We start from the raw sequence: 18,695 nt of genomic DNA on the forward strand, positions 1-18,695 counted from the left end.
GTAAGACTACCTTATCTAGCTATAATTAAGTAGCCTATATCTATAGCTTAAAGTTATAGTCCTTAACCTAGTAGGTTAGACGGGTCTAGAGGTAGTATAGTATAGCTTAGTTATCTATATATACTATAATCTATTATCCTAGCTATTTCTAGGTAGCTAGCTCTATAGCCCTTATAAGTGCTTCTAGTTCTCTATTATATATAAGCTAGTATAGTCTAGTATTTACTCTATAGCTTACTACTACTCTTATACTATCTTATTAGGTGTTATACGCTATAATTCCTATACCTACTCTATTTCCTTTTAGGATAGATGAAGCGTTAGAGTATAGGATGACTACTTAAGTCATATATCCTATGCGTCTAACGTGTGCTTAGGCTTCTTATTCCTTTCGGAGGTGGCGTAGTAAAGTCTTACTAGGAATCTCTTAAAGTTTCTAAGTCGTTGCATAGGTCTTCTACTTGGGATGGCCAATATAATTGATGCGAATTTTGGTGGCAAAAACATCAAACTTTGCACCTGGAATGTTATCTGCTGACTGTAGGTGATCTAAACACTGCCTCATGTAGCGAAGGGCATGCAAAACAAGAACGAGAAGCCTCGAACGACTCGTGTTGCAAAACCAAAACAAGACAACATCCACCCATGAGAGAAAGGAACGCAAAGCAATCAGGCCACCGACGTATGTTTGGGCGCGCAAAAGAACGAACGTATGGTCAAAAGGTCCTGTCTCGCTCCGTCTGCCAGTACAGACAAAAATTCGGCATGTCTTCATCGCATACACGACCGAGATCTTTGACCTTGACATTGTACTGGATCGGATGGGCAAGCGAAAAGTTGATGCGCGAGGCAGGAGTCAAGGGAACACTGTCGTTTGCCGGAATCACTGCGATTGATTCCTTGGTCATGCCGCGTTCGCGCTCGCCCTGGAGCCACACCGGGTTCGAGTTGGTCGTGTGGACCACGGCGTGCGCTTCTGGCTCGACGCCGGGCTTGTTGACGCCGCGGTTTCCGTTTGTGGAGACGAGACTGTCAAAGGTCAAATGCGTGCAGGTTTCGTGTGTTCTGACTACTTACACTGCGTAGCAGAAGCCCTGTTTTGGCTGAACGACGATGAAGCGCCGAATTTGAGAGAAGACGCGCTGGTCATAAATGACTGTGGTTACGTTGTCGCCGACGTTTCGGGCGTTTTCTCCTCCCAGCGGCTCGGTGAAGAGCACGGAGAACATCTGCGGCTTGTGAGCAGGTCAGTGTAGTTTTCCAGGTTTGTTTGCTCACTCGACCAGCATGGAAGAATTGTCGAGGCCGCCTTTGCACCTCGTAGCCTTGGACAATTAGTTACTGTCGTTGTGTCGTTGGACTCGCAGGTGTCAAAACTTACTCGGGTCGAGCCCTTCGATTGCTCCTGGTGTCCCTCGAACGAGGTTCTCAGGGGTTCCTCGGATGTTCTCAGCAACCACCTTGTTGCACGAATGCGGCTCACCAACTTTCTTCCAGCGAAAAAGCGACCTGGGCTGAAATCGACTGCACGGAGTCGTGTCGTTGCCTTTGATCTGTTGTGAGTTCATCATCTAAGTTGGCTGCAGCCAAGCGTGCCTACCGGCTCTGCCAGACAGTGATCCACTGCTGAGATTCTGGAAAACGTCATCCGCTGCGCCATCGTTCTGCGGTGCATTGATTACCGGAACTCCATCGATACATGAAAAACCTTCCGTTAGAATCTCGCACCCACTCGCGAGTAGGATCGGCCATCATGGTGGGCGGGTACAGCTTGCTCAGCGCCATGAAAGCTCCAATTCATCAAGTCAACCTCATTATTTATCCCCCATGGAACTGCGCCATTTTGGGGCCCAGAGAAGAGCCGCACTACGCCGCAAAAGGCATGTACCCTGTCCGATAGAGAGAGGCGAGGGCCGTTGGCGTTTTCAATCCCGACAGGTCAAATCCGCAAAGACGCGAGCGCGTTGGAGGACCCCGCTTTTGCACGGCTGTGCCATAGACAACAGCGCTGTCTGGTCTGCAAGTGTTTGAAAACAGAAGAACGCCGCAGACAAGCCGACAGGCGCGGCGTCAATCTCTTGTTGGCCGTCTTCCTATTGCACCACGTGTATTTAGACGCGCGCATCTTGCCGTCGCGTGTTTTGGGCATTCGAGAGGAGCGCAGCCGTTCTGGAGGCCGCAAGCCATTGGTGCCTGTCACTGCATGTCAGGAAGACGTCAAGCAAGACGGATTGCAGGCAGAGGTGGAGTGTTCGGGACTAATTCCGAACGAAGAGCTTGTCGATGGCAGAGACATTTGCAGGCTGTGCATGAAATCTGGATCCCTTGAAGTGGTTTTCGTTCCTGACCAGGCGTCCCAGAGCTCCTTCAAATCCACCACATCGGAACCCCTGCATGCTCTCCCATGAGCTATACTGACTAGCAAGGCGGACGAACGAATGAAGGCACAACTTTGGACGGCTCCGTCGCAAAATGAATATGCTCCAAAAGTGCGAGCAGTGTCAAAAGATATGGAGGACCTGAGGAGAAGGGGAGCTTCAAAGAGCGAAGGCAACAAACTAACCAATACTGATGATCTATCACGATGACTCGCAGTGCGCACATTTTGCAAAGCTACGCGCTTCTCTAATTTGGTTTCCCCTTTTCCTCTACGCAGAAATGACATTGTCCCAAAAGTTTCGAACATCTTCCGCGCGTCCGGTCGTTTGCGGGTCAGCATGGATCGTTCTGACGATTTTCTGGTGATTGAAATAGAGTTACCGGCAGTCCCCTGTATGTCGCGGGCAAAAAGCTTCGTCTGTAGGCTTGTTTTGCGCTGGGGAGGGCATCGCTGGCATTGGGACAGGGATCCTGAACCGTAGAGCACTGGTCCAGGAGACTGCGCCGCCAGGGCGGGCAAGGGTTTACCCTCTGCGTTCGAATACGGGGTTGGGATTTCGAACATCTCGACCTGCACTTGCGGTTGGCGCAGTGTTTGTGGGTCACTGCATGCATCAGTCAAAGCAGTCGCGAGAGGATTTGGATCCCACGCCGCACCGCACAGCCTTGGACGTCGCCGCATGTTCGCCTTGATGGCTAGATGATGGCCTGATGCCTCCTCCAGCTCGGCCGCATTGTGGCATGCAAACTAACATCTCCGCGCGTTGGGCTTTCTCTCGGTTGGCGCATCCAGGAAATAACAACAGGCCTCTGCGGCTGATATGTGTGCCGCAGGGCTTAGACAGCCGAGTCCAGCTGCGCCACGGGGAGGCGAAGACGCACGTTGGATTATTTATTCCGCTGGCTGAAAGTTATGTTAAAGCATGATAGGCTGCTTCTCCACATAGTCTTCTTAGCGCGGACAAAGAAAGATGCGGGCATGCTACAGCGTGTTGACGGATGCCTTGGAGATACAACCATAAGACATGCGCACCGGCCTTACCGTTCGGAAAACCCATCCAAGAATTCGAGCATGAGTGCATCCGACGTACTTCAATCGAATCCGGCAAAATTCCAGCAACAAGACAACTCGACCGCGCGTACAATACCCCCTCAAACCCAGCAACGGTGTCTCGAGACGACAAGCATGTCCCGAACGCTTGGTTTCCTGCTGCCATCCGCTTGTCGCGGCAGTCAGCCGTCTATCAAGTGGCTCCAAATGCCAGAGCGCAACAACAGGACAGACGCACAGCGTCAGCTGCACAAACACAAGCATCTCACCAGCGCCGCTGTGCGCTTGCGTCCTACCCATTCAGGCGCTCGAGACAGCGTACGAGATGGGGTTAGCGGGTTGCTGATTCCCAATGAGCAGAGCACGTGTGTATGGTGAGGTGGCATCCATGCGGATGCGATTCGCAGAAAAGAGCTCCTCGTGTGTGGACTGGGTGGGATTGGGAGACGGTTCTGCAGCAGTGGTAGAAGCCACAAGCAGTCGTCCGTGGCCGCGGCTGGCCTCTTGGAGAGGATCTTGCACTTTCAACCCAAAGACAGCATCATGCGCCGAAGCAACTTCACCTGGCGGCAGCACATCTACCATCCACCTTTCCCACAGACAGGAGAAGCCACTCCGCCAGCAAACGCAACCATCACCCATATCCGCCCGTCAGCTCTCGTCGCCAGCCTCGTCGCTCACCGACTACTCGTTGACCAATTCCTTTTCCTTGCGCCCAACCCACCGCTCGTCAGCGACGCAGCCACGGTGGAGAGTGATTCTTCACGCTATGGGCCGAGCCGTGCGCTAATGCATCGATGCTCCACGAGTAGCAAACACGGCATCCAGCCAGCCGGCAAGCTTCAGCCTTGTGCTTACATGCGTGCGGAGACGTGCTGGGAAGCCTGTCTGGATGTCTGCATCTTTGAACCGTGCGTGATGTGCGGCAGGAGCGCCGCTTCTTTGCCTGATACACGCGTCCGCTGGAGGAATGCCGTTAGTGTGAGTTTGTGGGTTGGAGGCAGCACCCCAGCAGCACGGCGCGAGGACACCCGAGTTCCGTGATCTGGAGACACATTGCGGGCGCCAGCGAGGGCCGCTTCGTGTGGACACAGTTTGTAACAGAGGATGCGCGCCCGGGGATGACACGAGAAGTTGAGAAGAATTTTGAGGCGCATATTGCACGTCCAGAGAAGGCTGCAATGGGAAATTCTCACCGGCGTGACGCAGTCAGCCCTCGGGCAATTTAGGCGCCACCCACCGAGTTACAAGCAACGGCGACGAACAACCTCTGGCATCAATACGTGATTGAAAAAGTACATTGAATTTTCGGTTGATACTTTACTCTGTCCAAGGGGGTAGTAAGTACAGGTCCAAAACGACGAAATACCGCCAAAAGAAAAAGACTCGATTCGCATTCTACACTTCATTCAAAAACGACTGCGGCGGCTTCCGCAGTTCCGGCGTAGGCGGGCCCGACACAGGCAACGACTGCTGCTCGTGCGGGCCCGGCGCGGCCGAAAGCCAGTCGTTGATGGCGTCTCTCTTGTTCTTGCGGTCCGCCGGTGGCCGTTGGTCCAACGCAGGAATGACGGGCTCCTGGATATCGAGCTGCTGATAGAGCGGCGGGTATATCTGCTCGTGGACCTGATGTTTTGCCGACTCGACGGAGACGGAGGAGCGGCGGGGCAGCAGGCCCTCGTTGATGCAGCGCGAAAAGAGCTCCTCTGCTTCGCGCTGCGCGGTGCGGAAGTCGTAGGCCAGCGACTCGCGCGTGCGGCTATATTCTTGGTAAAACTCGAGGTCTGGAGGTGACACGGGCTCGCCCAGGTTTGTTCGGCTTTCTCGCTCTGCGCGTTCCTCGGCGTGTCCGCTCTCTAGTTCGAGCAGGCGCTCAAACAGAATCGGTACGCTGGACCGCTTGTCGTAGTAGCCCTGCAACAGGGGATCTTCTGCCTCCGAGGCCGCTGACGACTTTATTCGAGGATACGTCGGTTGCCGGACATCGTACTGCTTGTTTCTGAGCCCTGGACAAATCTTCTCGATAATCTCGGAGATTTCGGTCAGGACATTGGTCAACCGGTACTCGTCCGCCCCCTGCCTTCTTTCCATCTCATCGAGAAAGTGCTGTTCTTTGTCCAATTCATTTTGGATGCGGTAAAGGTTGTTTACAGATTCAATGAGTTCAGGAGGGATTCTTCGGGGCGGTATGGTTTCCAGAAGGGTTTCAATTCCAGACAATACCTCGTTCTGTGCTTTTTGATAACAGTCTCTTCCGCGTTTCGTTTTTTCACGCTGTGAGATCAAATTCACTCGGCCTCCTCCGATGAACGGCTTCAAATTCCCAAATAGATTCAGGTTTTCAATCAGCGCCTCCGCAAGAGCCGGTGAGAGCCTCAAAGACGCTGAAGTCGGTGAGTGATGCCCATCCTCCGTCTGAGTGGCACTCTCGAATGACCGTCGCTCCTGACGTGGCTCGTCGACAGCAAAGCCTTTGCGCATGGCATCGTCTGTGTCACTCTTGTTGCACGCCGAACACTCGCCCGTGCTGTTCATCGGTGCCGGTCTTCCGTGGGGATATTTCTTGGAATGATGACGTGATGATTCGTCGGGACTGCCAACTGTCAATCGAGAGGATCAAGCATCGTCTCCGGTTTTGATACCGGCTCGGAGGCGATGAGCGCCCCTATTATCACTCACCTCGAGTTGGGCTGATTGTTTGATCGCATCGGCCTTGCTATCTTGGAATTGTTATGCTCCATGCTCACCGGGAGTGGCGTTCCAGCCATCAGCAACTTCCAATTCGGGCCTGTTGATGATGATGTGGTCTCCGTCTACCAGAGCCATTTGCAAGGCTGAAGTAGTCTTCATGCATCTTAAAGCATTGAAGCGGATCGAGTCGGCTGACCGGTGCCCGTCAGGTCGTGTGGCTGAGCGTCTTTGCTTGTCATCCGTTGTGACACTGTTTTGCAGTCTGTTCCAAGGCTTGCCCCGGGACCCCGCTTCAAACACTCCCACGTGTTCTTCACACCAGATGCGCGGGCCGTGATCCGCTTTTTGGTTGCCTATTGGGCTTACTGCTGCACGTCAGCATGGTGATGAGACGATTTTCACAAGCATGCTCCAGAGCCTCATTCGCCCCACAATTTATAGGGACCGTGAAGAATCATGCCAAACTTCTCCCTGAGCGTCGACGGTATGACTGACGAAAATCCGAGTGATTGGCCGCCAGAAAAGTGGCGCGGCCCCCCGATGGACCCTTACAGTGCAGAGGCAACGGATGCGCAGCCGCAGGCAGGCAAGGATACGCCTGCACCGCCTGATGAGGAATCCGATGGGCAAACAAGCGGCAACAGTGTGGTCGAGACCTCTGTTGGTGCCGTCATCAAGATAGGGCCAGCAGAGGCTGTGACAGATCCTCCCGTCTTGCAAGAGGGCATCAGAGCTCGCAAGCGATTTGAGAGAACTCCAGGGGACAGAGAGGGTCTTGATCCAAGTATGTAGACTTACTACTCGTCCAGACTGAAGCTGACGGTCAAAGACTATGTCGTGAGAGTTCCCGGGTACAGATTCTATCGCCTGGGAAAGGTGTTTCGAATTCTGTGGCCTGAGCCGGCAGGGAACCCGCAAGCGAACACGACCTTTATTTCCGGCAAGTGGAACGAAAACATTTTCGTAAAGATTCGATGGTTTGTTGTGATCCGCGAGGGGCACGACTGTTGCACCTGTTTGTAGGCATGATCATACTGCCAATTTTAGCTCTCCGCTCACCACATCCAAGACCGATCCAAACATACCAGTCGCAAGGCGTCGCCAAAAGAGGCACCGTCAAGAGCGACCACTCCATCGTGTTCAGCGACAGAAATACCCCGTCAGCGAAACCGCGCGAGCACCCGGTGGGGATGGAAGGCGGTATGAGAGATCCGATTCGAGTGCGAGCCACTCACCCCGAGGAGCGAAATATGGATCCCATGTCGCGAATCAATTACGCAAAGCCCTACACGGTGGAACATTACGTGAAATCATACGACTTTGGCCAAGTTGATCCAGCATACGAGCACGTCCTGCTCAACAACTTTGCCGCAGTCTGGAACAGAGTGCCTGAGCTGGGCAACAATCCTACCCCGGAAACATTTTCAATTTCCGTGGACGTTCAGTCCAGGCAGAGGAGTTCCTGGGGGAGGAGGCAGTGTAATCAGGGCCATTCACCCGTCGAGAGGACTCAGAACTCTTGGGCACTACGGTCGCCGGATTCGAGTCCAAGGCAGACGGGACGGCGGAGACATTCCAGCAATTTTGGCCAATACGCTGGACCAGCCTCATTCCAAGCAGAACCTGGCGCAGAGCAGAATGAGGAGGAGCAGGGCTACGGCTATTCATACTTTCATCGTCAAAGCTGACACAAAGTCTTTGGGTGAGGCTTGAGTCGCAAGCACAGAGTTGCGCATTTGGAGACGCTTGAGCGACGTGGAGGTTTTCTTGCGCAGTTCTGAAAGTTTTCAGGAACCAGATTGACCTCTTTTCGTATTATTTGATTCGAAATTCGAGGAGCGTGGCCACATGAGTTTTGATCTTGGTTCTTGAGTCCCATATTCAGCATCTCAAATGAACGTTTTGTCTGCAAGTGTGAGCTTTCGAATGCAGACCAGAGTGTACGTCTTCGGACGCGTTCAGCTGTTCCGTCTGCAGCCAGCTAAACTTGATGCCAGCAAACCAATTTGAAATCAAACTCAGAAGCCGGTCAGTTCGAGAAGTCATGATTATGGAAGGTCCAGAGATGCCAATGTCTTGAAATTTGGCAGAATGATTCATGGCCCGCCGGATTCGGGAAAGAAGAGGGGCCTTCTTGTAACACACCTCGGTCTTATCGCAGTTAACGCATCGCCTTAATTGTTAACGTAGTATTACGAATCTCTCCACGAATGGCCAACGAGCTCTTTATTCAGCCCCGCTTGGGGGCCTCGCTTCCGTCCATACCCCGGAAGAAATACCACCGAAATCTGGGGAAAGCGTCAGCGTAGATGTACCGGCAGATGCATCATGTGGGCGCTGTGTTATCGTCTATGCCCGTATTTACAGCAATATAAAGCCCCCTGTAGCTCCAGGAAAGCTTGAAAAAGAGCCTCCGGTGCAGCTTTTATGTGTCGGAAAGCGCAATCATGAAGCTCCACAGCTCGTTTTCCAGTTCGCTGTGTCTTTTGGCGTCCACTGGACGTGTCTGGGGTGTTTCGGGACCGTTCCTGACGCAAATGAATGAATCGACGTGGGTTTTTGGAAACGAAATTTGGAATGTCACGCAATACCAAACTTTTGCAACTGAACTGTGGTATGGCGGGAGAGACCTCGTTGGTGATGCCGTGGGACACTACGTCAGCTACAGTACGTCGAATCCGAAGAGTGATGGGTCGAGTTGTCTGATTGCCCCTCTTTAGATGGCGCAGCGTCCAATCTCAACTGGTCATCGGCTACGATCACCGCAAACACGAGTACATACCTCGACATTGGCTTTTCCGCGATTGAAGGCGAAATGCACTGGGTGATTTACCCAGACCTTGCCGGCGCATACCAATACTTTGTCAACCGCGGACTGCCAGTCCTCGGAGAATTTCGCACGCTTTGGCGATTGGACAACACAACGTTTCCCAAAGGACGGACGAACCTCAAGGATGAAGAGCTTCCAGCATTGAGTGAGTATGATGCCGCAACCAAGGTACAAGACGAGACGTGGGAGAGGACAGACGGAACCTTCATCACAAAGTATGACTGGACTGCGTGGATAAGGGAGTGGGACTTTTACGGGGTGTACGGAGAAGACGCTGGAAGCTGGTATATTGTAAGTCTCCTAGCCGAATCGCAGGGCCTGAGCATGTTCGAAGGCTTGAGCGGTATGGAGAGACTTGGTTGTGCTGACTTTGTAGAACCCAGGCAAAGACTACTACAATGGAAACCATCTCAAGCAGGAGCTCACGGTGAGACCACAATGGAAGTGGATAGATGAGTGTTTTCTGACTTGATCTCGTCACCAGGTCCATCGAGAATCTTCTACCGGTGACGCTGTACAGTTGAACGTGTTGCACGGAACACACTTCATGGCTTCCTCTTCTGACGTTTTCTCCGATGGAAAAATTTGGGGACCTTGGCTGTGGTATCTCGTAAGTCGGATCTCACTGCAATACGATAGCTGCACTGCTGATCCATGACCTCAGAATGACGGTTCCAAAGCGGATGCCGAAGCACGAAAGACCCAGGAGTTTTCTTCCTGGCCATACGCGTGGTTCAACAACACCTGGTATCAAAACCGAGCGGTAGCTGTCGAAGGATCAATCTCGCTCTCCGACGGACGTCCTGCAAGTGGTGCTGCGGTCTTTCTTGGCGATAATAATCCCAACAAGACAGCTCTCGACATGGGGGGCGGATATTACTACACAACATATGCCGACGCCGATGGTGCCTTCTCATTCGAGCATGTCCTTGCCGGGACTTACGGACTTCAGGCATGGTCCAATGGGAGCGAGATCGCGGACGTCTCAACGTCGTTGCTGATCAATGACGTCCAGATTCCTTCGGCCAATGGAAGCGTAGACATTGGAGCTCACGTGTGGACACTGAACGATCGTCGTCGTCTGTTCCAACTGGGCGACTTTGACCGCAAGGCCCTAGGATTTACATACGGCGGAGCTCCTTATCAACATGCGCTGGTGGAAGGATGCCCGGCCAATTTGACCTTCACCATAGGGCAGAGCAACACGAGCGACTGGTGTTTTGCGCAGTCGGCAAATGGGACCGCAGAAATTGTGTTTGAAGTCGACGCAGTGTTGAACCAGACGGCGGTGCTGACAGTCTCCCTGGCTGGGTTCTCTGCTGGAACTATCGCAGACATTACTCTCAATGGCGCCAAAGTCGGAAACCTGTCGAGTCTCGCGTCAGATCAAAGTCTGTACAGGTCTGCCACGGCTGCAGGCGAATGGCGTCTGTTGGAGTTTCGTTTTGCAGGAAGCCTCTTCGAGAAAGGAAACAATTCCCTGGCTTTTACGGTAACAAACAGCACAAAATGGCGTGGCTGGATGTGGGACAGCATCATCCTGGAGTGGGCGTGAAGATGGGTCGGGGGCGGAGAGCAGAGATAGCTTGTGGCAAGACGTGGAGCATTCTTGAGGCAGCACTGCACGAAGGCTGCATTGGCGATGGTGTTGACTCGTTTTCGTCGAGCGTAGCCTTGTTTGGACGCCGAACTTTTCTCGGGAGATTCCCTCTCATCCAACGGACTTGGCCGTGATTGTTTGGACCCCACGTGTAGACAGCCTCTGAAGGAATGTTGTGTGGATACCACAGGGACCGAGTCGTATTGAACTATCAACGAAAGAGTCGCGGATCGACAGAGTCCAACGCGGGCAGCAAAGAGAGTAAAACCAGGTCCGTCCGGTGGCGAAAGTGACGCAGGCTCGAGTGATGAGTGCAGACGAGGACGACGACTCCGAGAGAATTTACGAGCGACAGGAGATGGGTGTTGTTTCGGCAGAGGTGCAGAGGTGCAGAGTCTAAGGTTCCGCGGCGGTTCTTTTGCTGGTGGTTCGGCAACGGGGCTTAGTCAACGGGCCACGGGCCAGTTTTCACGGAAGAGTCTCGGTCGGCAAGCCTTTCTGTTGTCCATCGTCACCTCACAGTCATCCACCCGACCCAGGGCACACTCCACTGCCGAATCGTCATCGTCACTCTTGCTCTGCTTTTAGTCTTTTACACCAACCGATGCCGCTGATTCTTGACCCCATGGCCACCATTGCCTTGGTCCGAGCACAATCCACGTCGGCCAATCGGCAAACCATCCGCTGTCGACATATTCAAGACTCTGTCCGCCTTCGCCCTCTCAGCAATCGCTGATGGCAGCTTTTTTGGAGTCTTGTTGCTGGCCTCGGCCTGTTACAGGGAAAGCGTTTCAAGGTCTTCGGCCAACCTTTCCTCGGCTCTCACCCGCACGTCCCATTAACGGGAAAGCCCCCGCCCGCCTTGTTTTGCTCTGTACGTACGCTGTCGCGGTCTTTGTGTGCTGATCGCCGTTGCTGGGCACGATAGGGGCAGGGGAACACCGTGGCCCTGCGCGCAAACAGAGTGCCATCAAAAGACGCAAGAGGCTGTGTCTTTGTGGCGAGTAACACTTGCGGTCAGCAGCTATCTCCGCCGCTGCAAAGTTGCACATGATGGTGGATACTGGTACCCAAGGTGTTGTCAAATCCCGACGCTTGCTCGACTGATTTCGACCTGTGCGAGGGCCACGCGCGCTATATTGAAGCTTTTAAATTGGCCTCCTAGCTTCATCTTCTCCAATCTTGCAAAGCCGAAGCAAATGGACATCGCATGGAGGTTACTCGGCATGGGTGGCACCAACAGGCGCGGTTGCCGATTCGTCTTGGCATCGGGCCGTAGGTGCGCAGCATGTCATTCTTCGAGAGGTTGAAAATGGCCCCAGACATCATATGGGAGAAGGACCGACAAGGCTCAGTGACGAATGCGGGAATGGCAGACACTTTTGGACCCCTGAGCGGTGAGGAGTGGGTCTCCATCTAGTGGGATCCTCGAGAGTGGCTCCTGCTGATGTAAACTGGGGACGACGACACTCAGGATGCCAGATCCCACGAGATTTCATCTTCCTCGTCCCATCCTCCTCAGTTCCTAGCCTTCTCACGCCAAATATGGCCAGCAGTCCAACCCCCGAAGCAAATGGCGCATCCAAAAAGCTGCTGGTGGCCAGGTTTGTCGCCTTTTCTGCGTGCAAGAAGCAGTAGTACTGAGCAGCATGATAGTCTATGGACCCTTTCCTCTTCGTTATCCGTACTTTCGAGCAGATTTCTGCTTCTAGAATCAAACTACCGTACGTGTTGTCAATCTACTTCAGCGCCTTTTACTGATTGATCAAGATTTTCGTGAGCAACTCTTGCACATGTAGCCGTTTCTTCTGAGCCTAACCCGGAACTGTAGCTCTGCATCTCCTCCTGGTCAACCTTATCGCCATTACCGTAGCCCTGGCCGTCATTACGAGGGGATCCCGTCGGCGCCAAGCCATCTCCTTTCCAGGCACAATCGACCGAAGCGCCATTCATGCCGAAGATGGCAAGCAGTATTGGCTCATCCCAGAGACTTTGGCCATGGCCATGTCATTGCCGTTGTCTATGCAAGCCCTTATCCATTGGACCAACCTCTCGACATTGACAATGATGCCTGTAAGTCCAAGTGTCGAAGGACCAGGCAGGGTACGTCACTGACCATTTCCAGCTATTCTCATATCTTTCGTACGAGGTTTTCTGCCTCATTTTCAACCTTCCCAAAGGTTTGAAGTGGACCAAAGCTATTCAGATTACAGGCCTTGCATGCTCCAGCTTGCTGATAGTTTTTGACGAATACCGCCTGACTCCAGAAAACATTCTTTGTTCCTTTTTTGCGACCTTCCTAGCAGGACTCGCCTTGGGCTGCAAGCGCATGCGCCCATCGACTTTGAGTCCATCGACCAACCCCCCAAGTGTCAGACTCGAGGCCATGTTTGTTTCCATCATCGCTACGGCCGCATGGTGTATTTGGAAAGAGGACCCGGTCGCGGCAGTCACAAACTTCCTGAATGTGGACCCGTGGATGTTTACGTTGAATCTTGTGTCTTTGACCGTGGCTGTCCTCACTGGAGGCTCGTTCATTTTCCCTCTTACCACTGACGACCATTCGCCGGTGGAATCAAATCTCGCGACGACCCAAGTCGCCAAGATTTCGGCCAACTTTGGAATGACGACTATTGTAGGATTCATCTCGACGTTCCTCCCCATCCGATCCTACGCTACCGTTCTTCAACTATGCTGCTACTGCGTCGCTATAATTTGCCTGCTGAGCACACCTCAGGTCGCCGAAGGCGAGCGCTCGACAAGCCAGTCACAAGGTTTCGGACTGGAATCCCTTTTCAAAAGGAGAAGCCAGAAGCCCAGCTTTGCTGTCTTTGACGATGACGAAGCCTCGTCCGAAATGAGTCTTGTTAGCGAGGCTGAGCCCGCGCCCACGAGGAACCTCATTCCGTCGCTCGTCTCCCTTGCAGCTTACGCGGTTCTCCTCGTAACCTGGATCGGCTTCCTCGCTTGCAATTTCGGGCCGCTCCCGCAGTCAAACGCGCATCCTTCGGTAACCCTTCTGGACTCGTCCTACTCTGCCACCAATGGATTTGACGTCGTTATCAGCATGTACAAAGAACCGATCGAGGCCGTGCAAGCCATCATGTCAGAGCTTTCGGAGATCCCCCTCGTCAGTGGGTCGGCGCCACGACTCCACCTCTACACCAAGGACGAAACAGTAAACGTCGAAATGCTCAAGGAGGCGACGGACGCTTACCAAGTCACCAAGCTCCCGAATTACGGACGTGAGGGCGAGACTTACCTTCAACACATCCTTCGTGAATGGGACAGCCTCGCCCGCCACACACTCTTTCTCCAAGCCGATGTACACAACTCGCGCGACATGTTTGACCGCATTCAGGATTTTTACGTCCCGGAAACCGGCATGCTCAGCCTTGGATTCAGCGGCATACTTTGTGAGACGCACAATTGTGGCGACCGCTGGGGATGGCACGAGGAGCCTGCTCTTTTGCACGAATGGTGCCAGAAGATCAACGGTGGAGATTGTGACAAAATCCTCCTATCGTACAAGGGGCAATTCATCGCTTCCGCCAAGCGAATCCGCGGCATCAGCAAGGATGTATACGAGGGACTTCAGTTGGGCATGACTGACCCCGAGAGCTGGGCTCACCGAGAACCCTACCTTGCTGACCGAAAGGACTCTTTGAACGCGCCGAGATTGGGATACACCTTGGAAAGAATGTGGTCGGTCATTATGCAATGTTCCACCGACGACATTGCATGGAAATGTCCATCATTGCTCAGTCGCACAAGACGAGGCGGCGACGTTGGCGATTGTCAGTGCTTCGACCCACCGGACCCGATGATGTTCTTCAACGCAACCTCGACGGAACACATTACTTGAATGATTTGACACAGATCAAGGACATCAAGCAATCGCAGGGAATACTAACAAGTAAATGCGGTCGCTTGATCAAAGCCAAAAAAACGACATGTCGTTTCTCTCTGGAAACCAGAAGAAGCGCAGAAATCAGTTAGTTCTGCGCCAACGGCGTCTCATCGACCGCAACGAGACCCCTCCAATCTGCCATCGACTTTGTAGTCCCTGCCACTTCTACCTTAAAACAAGACTTAAGAAGGTGGCTAGCAGCGGCACTGAGAAGAATGGCCGTGGTGCCAGTAGAGAGCCAAGATGTTTGCGACCCTTCCATGAGATTAGGAGGATAAACAAACTACCAACGTCCCGTTTCTGGGCACAACGCTCAGGTTCCATGGATCTTGCCTCTTGTCAGGATGGTCATGGTGGTCCGTAGTCAACGACGGCAAACCCGTTTGTCTCCGGGTAAGACTCACGAGACAGTCGCGGGACAGGAGAGGAAACATTTACGAGGTTTGGGTTCAAGAACAGACGAGCGGAAGCAAACGCAAATGTCGATGACGGAAAGGTTCGAGACAAACAATATACGGAATAGAATTGGAATATGACGAAGAATTCAATACGCGCAGATCCAAAGCCAACAGGACGACTTGAATCCAAGGCAACTTTTTAACGAATGACAGCGGAATCCCAGTATCATGACGACAGGGACTCTTGGTCGGGCCGTATGCGAAACATTTCAACCGTCGCAGCACCACTGCCAGGTGTACCGTCGATCCCCTGGTTTCTTACATTCGAGGTACCGACATAGTGGCTGACGTTTTGCAACTTGTGGCGTTTCTGTGAAGCTCGATGCGCCGCACGAGCTTGCGTCTCCAAGCCTCTACGACGTTGCTAGTTTGCGCGCCAGCTTGCACAAAGACCACTATCGAGGTAAGACATGGAGTCGAAGAGAGCTCATCAATATTCCCGCGCAGTAGAGGTGGACCACGCAATCCTAAGTGGAGCGCAGGTAGGTGAGAGCTGCCGGAGGATCCTCAATCACCCGTCTGTGCTGTCCGCTTCTAGGATCTGCCCAAACTCCCAGAATTTTCCCCGCGCGATTGATGCTTGCGGCAAAAATTTCTGAAGACACCTCATCCCACTGGCAAACGTGAGCCTACCATGGCGTCATTATGTCGCACAATAGTCGCGAATTGAGTCGTGTCCAGTGCACCGCCAACGACTGCCAGGCGTATCCTTGCCAACCTTTTCCAGAGCTGAGGCTACTTTGCACATTGGGAACCAAGAAAGGCAATAGCGTATTTGAGACTACATGCCCCTACTGACCATGTTTCGTTGGATTGTCGCGCTGGAAATCACGCTGCGCGACGTGACATTCCATTCTATCACCTTTGTCCGGCTACAAGGGATCAGAGCATGATTTGCTCCACTCATTACCATCATGCGACTCCCTAACAACTTTCACTCTTTTACCACGACAGCTGTTACCTTATTTCTCCTTTACGCAAGTATACCCAGATCAGATGCATCTCCGGCAGAACCTGGCGTCTCGTTTGACGACAAAAAGATGCCCACATTGACGCTCCCTTATGCAAGAATCAAAGCAAAAGGTTACGACGCGGTGAATAACGTTAAGTGTACTTTGCCAACGCTCAAAATACCGAGATTGACTCGCGACCATCAGGTTTACATTTTCAAAAACATACCGTTTGCTGCACCGCCACAAGACGACCTGAGATGGACAGCACCGCAGCCGCCGGTCAAGTCCGAGTCTATGCTCGATGGCTCCCATGGTCCGCAGTGTGTGCAAGCGACAAAACCGGGACCCTTCAAGGTGCTCGGTGAAGCTTTGGGGATGCAATCGGAAGACTGCTTATATCTCGACGTGTATGTGCCCAGTAATGCCCTGAACAAACCGGTCAACAAATTACCAGTTATTCATTGGATCCACGGAGTAAGTCTGCATCCTAAATTGTCTGGAGCTTTTCTTACAGGCACAGGGCGGCTATATCCATGGCTCGAAGGATCTTTACCCGGGCGATATGATGTTGAAGACATCCAAGAACAGCGTCATATACGTTGCATCAAATTACCGACTCGGCGCGTACGGTTTCCTAGGCGGTGCAACCATGGAAGAGTCTGGTCTGCCCAACGCAGGCCTTTGGGATCAGCGCGCTGCGTTGAACTGGACGCAGCAGTTCATCAGTCTGCTAGGAGGTGACCCGCAGCAGGTGACGGCATTTGGCGAGTCCGCTGGCGGCGGTTCGATACTGCATCACATAACGGCGTTCGGCGGAAAGCAAGATCCACTCTTCAAACGCGCCATGATCCAAAGCCCAGCGTTCGACATCAAGTGGGACCGCAAAGGCGTAATCGAAAGACAATTCCAGACGTTTCTCAACAAGGCAGGCTGCTCCGGGTCCGACGTCAACTGCCTGCGCAAGACGGGCAAGGAGAAGCTAGAAAAAGCAAATGACGCCCTGGCGCTCGACCTAGCCACCTCGCGCAGCGCCTTCAGTCCCGTGCCAGACGGCGGATGGGTGCGCCAATCGCCGCCGCTCGAGCTGCGATCGGGGAACCACTGGCGCGGCATCGAAAGCGTGCTCCTCTCGCACGTCAAGGACGAAGCCTCCATCTTCACCGACCCGCGCGTGCTCACCGACAAGCAATTCCACGACTACGTCGACTACTACTTCCCCGACCGCAGCGTCGCCGACGGCATCGAGCGGCAGTACCCGCCGCCCGAAGAAGACAAGACAACGTACACGACGCAGTTCGCGCGTCTGGCCATCCTGCTCGACCATTCCGGCTTCGTATGCTACGTGCGCAACGCAGCCGACGCCCTCGCCGCCAGCGGTACCAAAGTCTGGAGTCTTGTCTACAGCGTGCCGCCGGCCAAACACGGCGCCGATGTCGTGCCCATCTTCCAGCCGCCGCCCATGCTCGCACCCAAAACGGAGCGCGCCTACCGCGACCCGTTCCGCGCGCTCTTCGTCTCGTTCGCGCAGTTCGGCGACCCCAACATGCTGACGCAGCGGCTGCGCGACGAGGACCGCGCGCGCGACACCGTCGCCGATCGCCTGCCGGATCCGTGGCCGCAGGTCGACAACAGCACGGATGAGCTGGGCGCCGTGCTTGAGGTCGAAGCGGGCGATTTCAGGCTGATCAATGACACGCAGAATGCGCAGGGCGCGTGCAATTTCTGGATGGATGTCGGCGCGTCGGTGACGGCGAATGGCGGATTTGCACCGCCGGATGGCGTTTTGACGAAGGATTTGGCGCCGAAGGACATGTCGAGTAAGAATTATGGTGAGTCTTTTCTTCAGCGTTGTTGCTGTACTTTTTTCCCTGTTTGTCGGTTCTGGCTGGGGGCCAAGTGGACGACGACGAAGATGAGAGATGGATGCACTGAGCAGCGCTGACAACACACAGGCACCGCTGTCCTGCAAAACCCCTTCACCAAGTCTCCACTCGACGAGCAGACGCGCGCCAAGACCGGCAACGGCGGCAAGAAGAAGAAGAAGTCGGCGGCGCCCCTGATTGACGCGCCCACGCGGTAAGTCCTATCCGTGTTTCTTTGTTTCATCATGATCGCTGTGACGCTAACATCGAGACCAACACGCAGAAACACACTCCTCCGCAACCTGGCAATCGGCGGCGCGATTTTGGAGATTTTGTAGGCAGGGCGTGGGAGCGAGCGAGACTGGGATACCACCACGAGAGGTGCGACGAGCCGAGTCGAGTCGAGACAAGACGTGACGGATGGGCATGTCGAGACACAGACAGTAATCGCACAGCTGTACAGCACAGTGTATCATAGCGCACTTACTTCACTTCGCTTCTTGTCGATATTTAGTTGAGGATGTAGAATAGATACACAATTTTATTTCCCTTTGCCAAATTTCTTTTTTCCATTTACTTTTACTCTCGGACCGCCTTCCTTTTCCACGCATCTACATGGTCTTGTGACAGACGCCTTTCCCTGGGGAAATGGATCGCTCTCGAGTATTCTGCTAGGCAGCGAGGGAGCGAGGATGAGAGGAGCAGTCGAGGGCGGAAATGGAGAGATGTTGTTGAGTGCATGACAGATGCGATCAACGCGCTAGCAAGCCAGACCCTTAATTTCGGGGGAAATCTTTTCAACTTCAACACACACAGACCATGTCGCATGTCTCGAAGTTGAAGAAAATAAAATAGCTTGTTTTTTTTCCAAACTGCGCAAGTAATTATCCCATCTAGGACATGAGACGGAATGGATAGGATAGGATGGATGGGACGATAGTGAAAACTGCCCTAGGTGGAG

At 53.4% G+C, this 18,695-nt stretch overlaps 8 protein-coding genes across 8 annotated transcripts; 5 read left to right on the top strand and 3 right to left on the bottom strand.

The window, feature by feature from the left end:
* Positions 1-372: 372 nt before the first annotated feature.
* Positions 373-1,780, bottom strand: IWZ02DRAFT_462387 (uncharacterized protein). Its single transcript, XM_066768276.1, has 7 exons — positions 1,683-1,780; positions 1,601-1,634; positions 1,488-1,546; positions 1,382-1,438; positions 1,279-1,325; positions 1,078-1,229; positions 373-1,029 (listed from the first exon to the last, which is right to left on the bottom strand). The coding sequence occupies exons 1-7, from the start codon at positions 1,753-1,755 to the stop codon at positions 717-719; spliced, it is 735 nt and encodes a 244-aa protein (XP_066618649.1). The 5' UTR covers positions 1,756-1,780; the 3' UTR covers positions 373-716.
* Positions 1,781-3,277, bottom strand: IWZ02DRAFT_462389 (uncharacterized protein). Its single transcript, XM_066768277.1, has 2 exons — positions 3,037-3,277; positions 1,781-2,984 (listed from the first exon to the last, which is right to left on the bottom strand). The coding sequence occupies exons 1-2, from the start codon at positions 3,132-3,134 to the stop codon at positions 2,207-2,209; spliced, it is 876 nt and encodes a 291-aa protein (XP_066618650.1). The 5' UTR covers positions 3,135-3,277; the 3' UTR covers positions 1,781-2,206.
* On the top strand, positions 3,178-4,205 carry IWZ02DRAFT_93775 (uncharacterized protein). Its single transcript, XM_066771442.1, has 2 exons — positions 3,178-3,791; positions 4,004-4,205. Exons 1-2 carry the CDS (start codon positions 3,293-3,295, stop codon positions 4,123-4,125), a joined length of 621 nt encoding a protein of 206 aa, XP_066618651.1. The 5' UTR covers positions 3,178-3,292; the 3' UTR covers positions 4,126-4,205.
* A 446-nt stretch (positions 4,206-4,651) lies between these two features.
* On the bottom strand, positions 4,652-6,387 carry IWZ02DRAFT_93615 (uncharacterized protein). The gene is made up of 2 exons (XM_066771441.1): positions 6,110-6,387; positions 4,652-6,023 (listed from the first exon to the last, which is right to left on the bottom strand). The coding sequence occupies exons 1-2, from the start codon at positions 6,196-6,198 to the stop codon at positions 4,829-4,831; spliced, it is 1,284 nt and encodes a 427-aa protein (XP_066618652.1). The 5' UTR covers positions 6,199-6,387; the 3' UTR covers positions 4,652-4,828.
* On the top strand, positions 6,103-7,906 carry IWZ02DRAFT_93778 (uncharacterized protein). Its single transcript, XM_066771443.1, has 3 exons — positions 6,103-6,905; positions 6,951-7,140; positions 7,191-7,906. The coding sequence occupies exons 1-3, from the start codon at positions 6,578-6,580 to the stop codon at positions 7,807-7,809; spliced, it is 1,137 nt and encodes a 378-aa protein (XP_066618653.1). The 5' UTR covers positions 6,103-6,577; the 3' UTR covers positions 7,810-7,906.
* A 662-nt stretch (positions 7,907-8,568) lies between these two features.
* Positions 8,569-10,506, top strand: IWZ02DRAFT_426652 (polysaccharide lyase family 4, domain III-domain-containing protein; the record flags this gene model as incomplete). Its single annotated transcript, XM_066765908.1, has 5 exons — positions 8,569-8,788; positions 8,842-9,242; positions 9,328-9,378; positions 9,436-9,561; positions 9,616-10,506. 5 exons carry the CDS (start codon positions 8,569-8,571, stop codon positions 10,504-10,506), a joined length of 1,689 nt encoding a protein of 562 aa, XP_066618654.1.
* Positions 10,507-12,272: 1,766 nt separating this feature from the next.
* On the top strand, positions 12,273-14,611 carry IWZ02DRAFT_93976 (uncharacterized protein). Its single transcript, XM_066771444.1, has 3 exons — positions 12,273-12,327; positions 12,383-12,624; positions 12,677-14,611. The coding sequence occupies exons 2-3, from the start codon at positions 12,550-12,552 to the stop codon at positions 14,414-14,416; spliced, it is 1,815 nt and encodes a 604-aa protein (XP_066618655.1). The 5' UTR covers positions 12,273-12,327; positions 12,383-12,549; the 3' UTR covers positions 14,417-14,611.
* A 1,065-nt stretch (positions 14,612-15,676) lies between these two features.
* Positions 15,677-17,973, top strand: IWZ02DRAFT_93999 (Alpha/Beta hydrolase protein). Its single transcript, XM_066771445.1, has 4 exons — positions 15,677-16,022; positions 16,077-16,346; positions 16,393-17,701; positions 17,825-17,973. Exons 1-4 carry the CDS (start codon positions 15,834-15,836, stop codon positions 17,950-17,952), a joined length of 1,896 nt encoding a protein of 631 aa, XP_066618656.1. The 5' UTR covers positions 15,677-15,833; the 3' UTR covers positions 17,953-17,973.
* The last annotated feature ends 722 nt before the right edge of the window (positions 17,974-18,695 follow it).

The sequence above is a fragment of the Phyllosticta citriasiana genome (assembly GCF_038021145.1).
Source record: "Phyllosticta citriasiana strain CBS 120426 chromosome Unknown IWZ02scaffold_16, whole genome shotgun sequence".
Taxonomy (NCBI): domain Eukaryota; kingdom Fungi; phylum Ascomycota; class Dothideomycetes; order Botryosphaeriales; family Phyllostictaceae; genus Phyllosticta; species Phyllosticta citriasiana.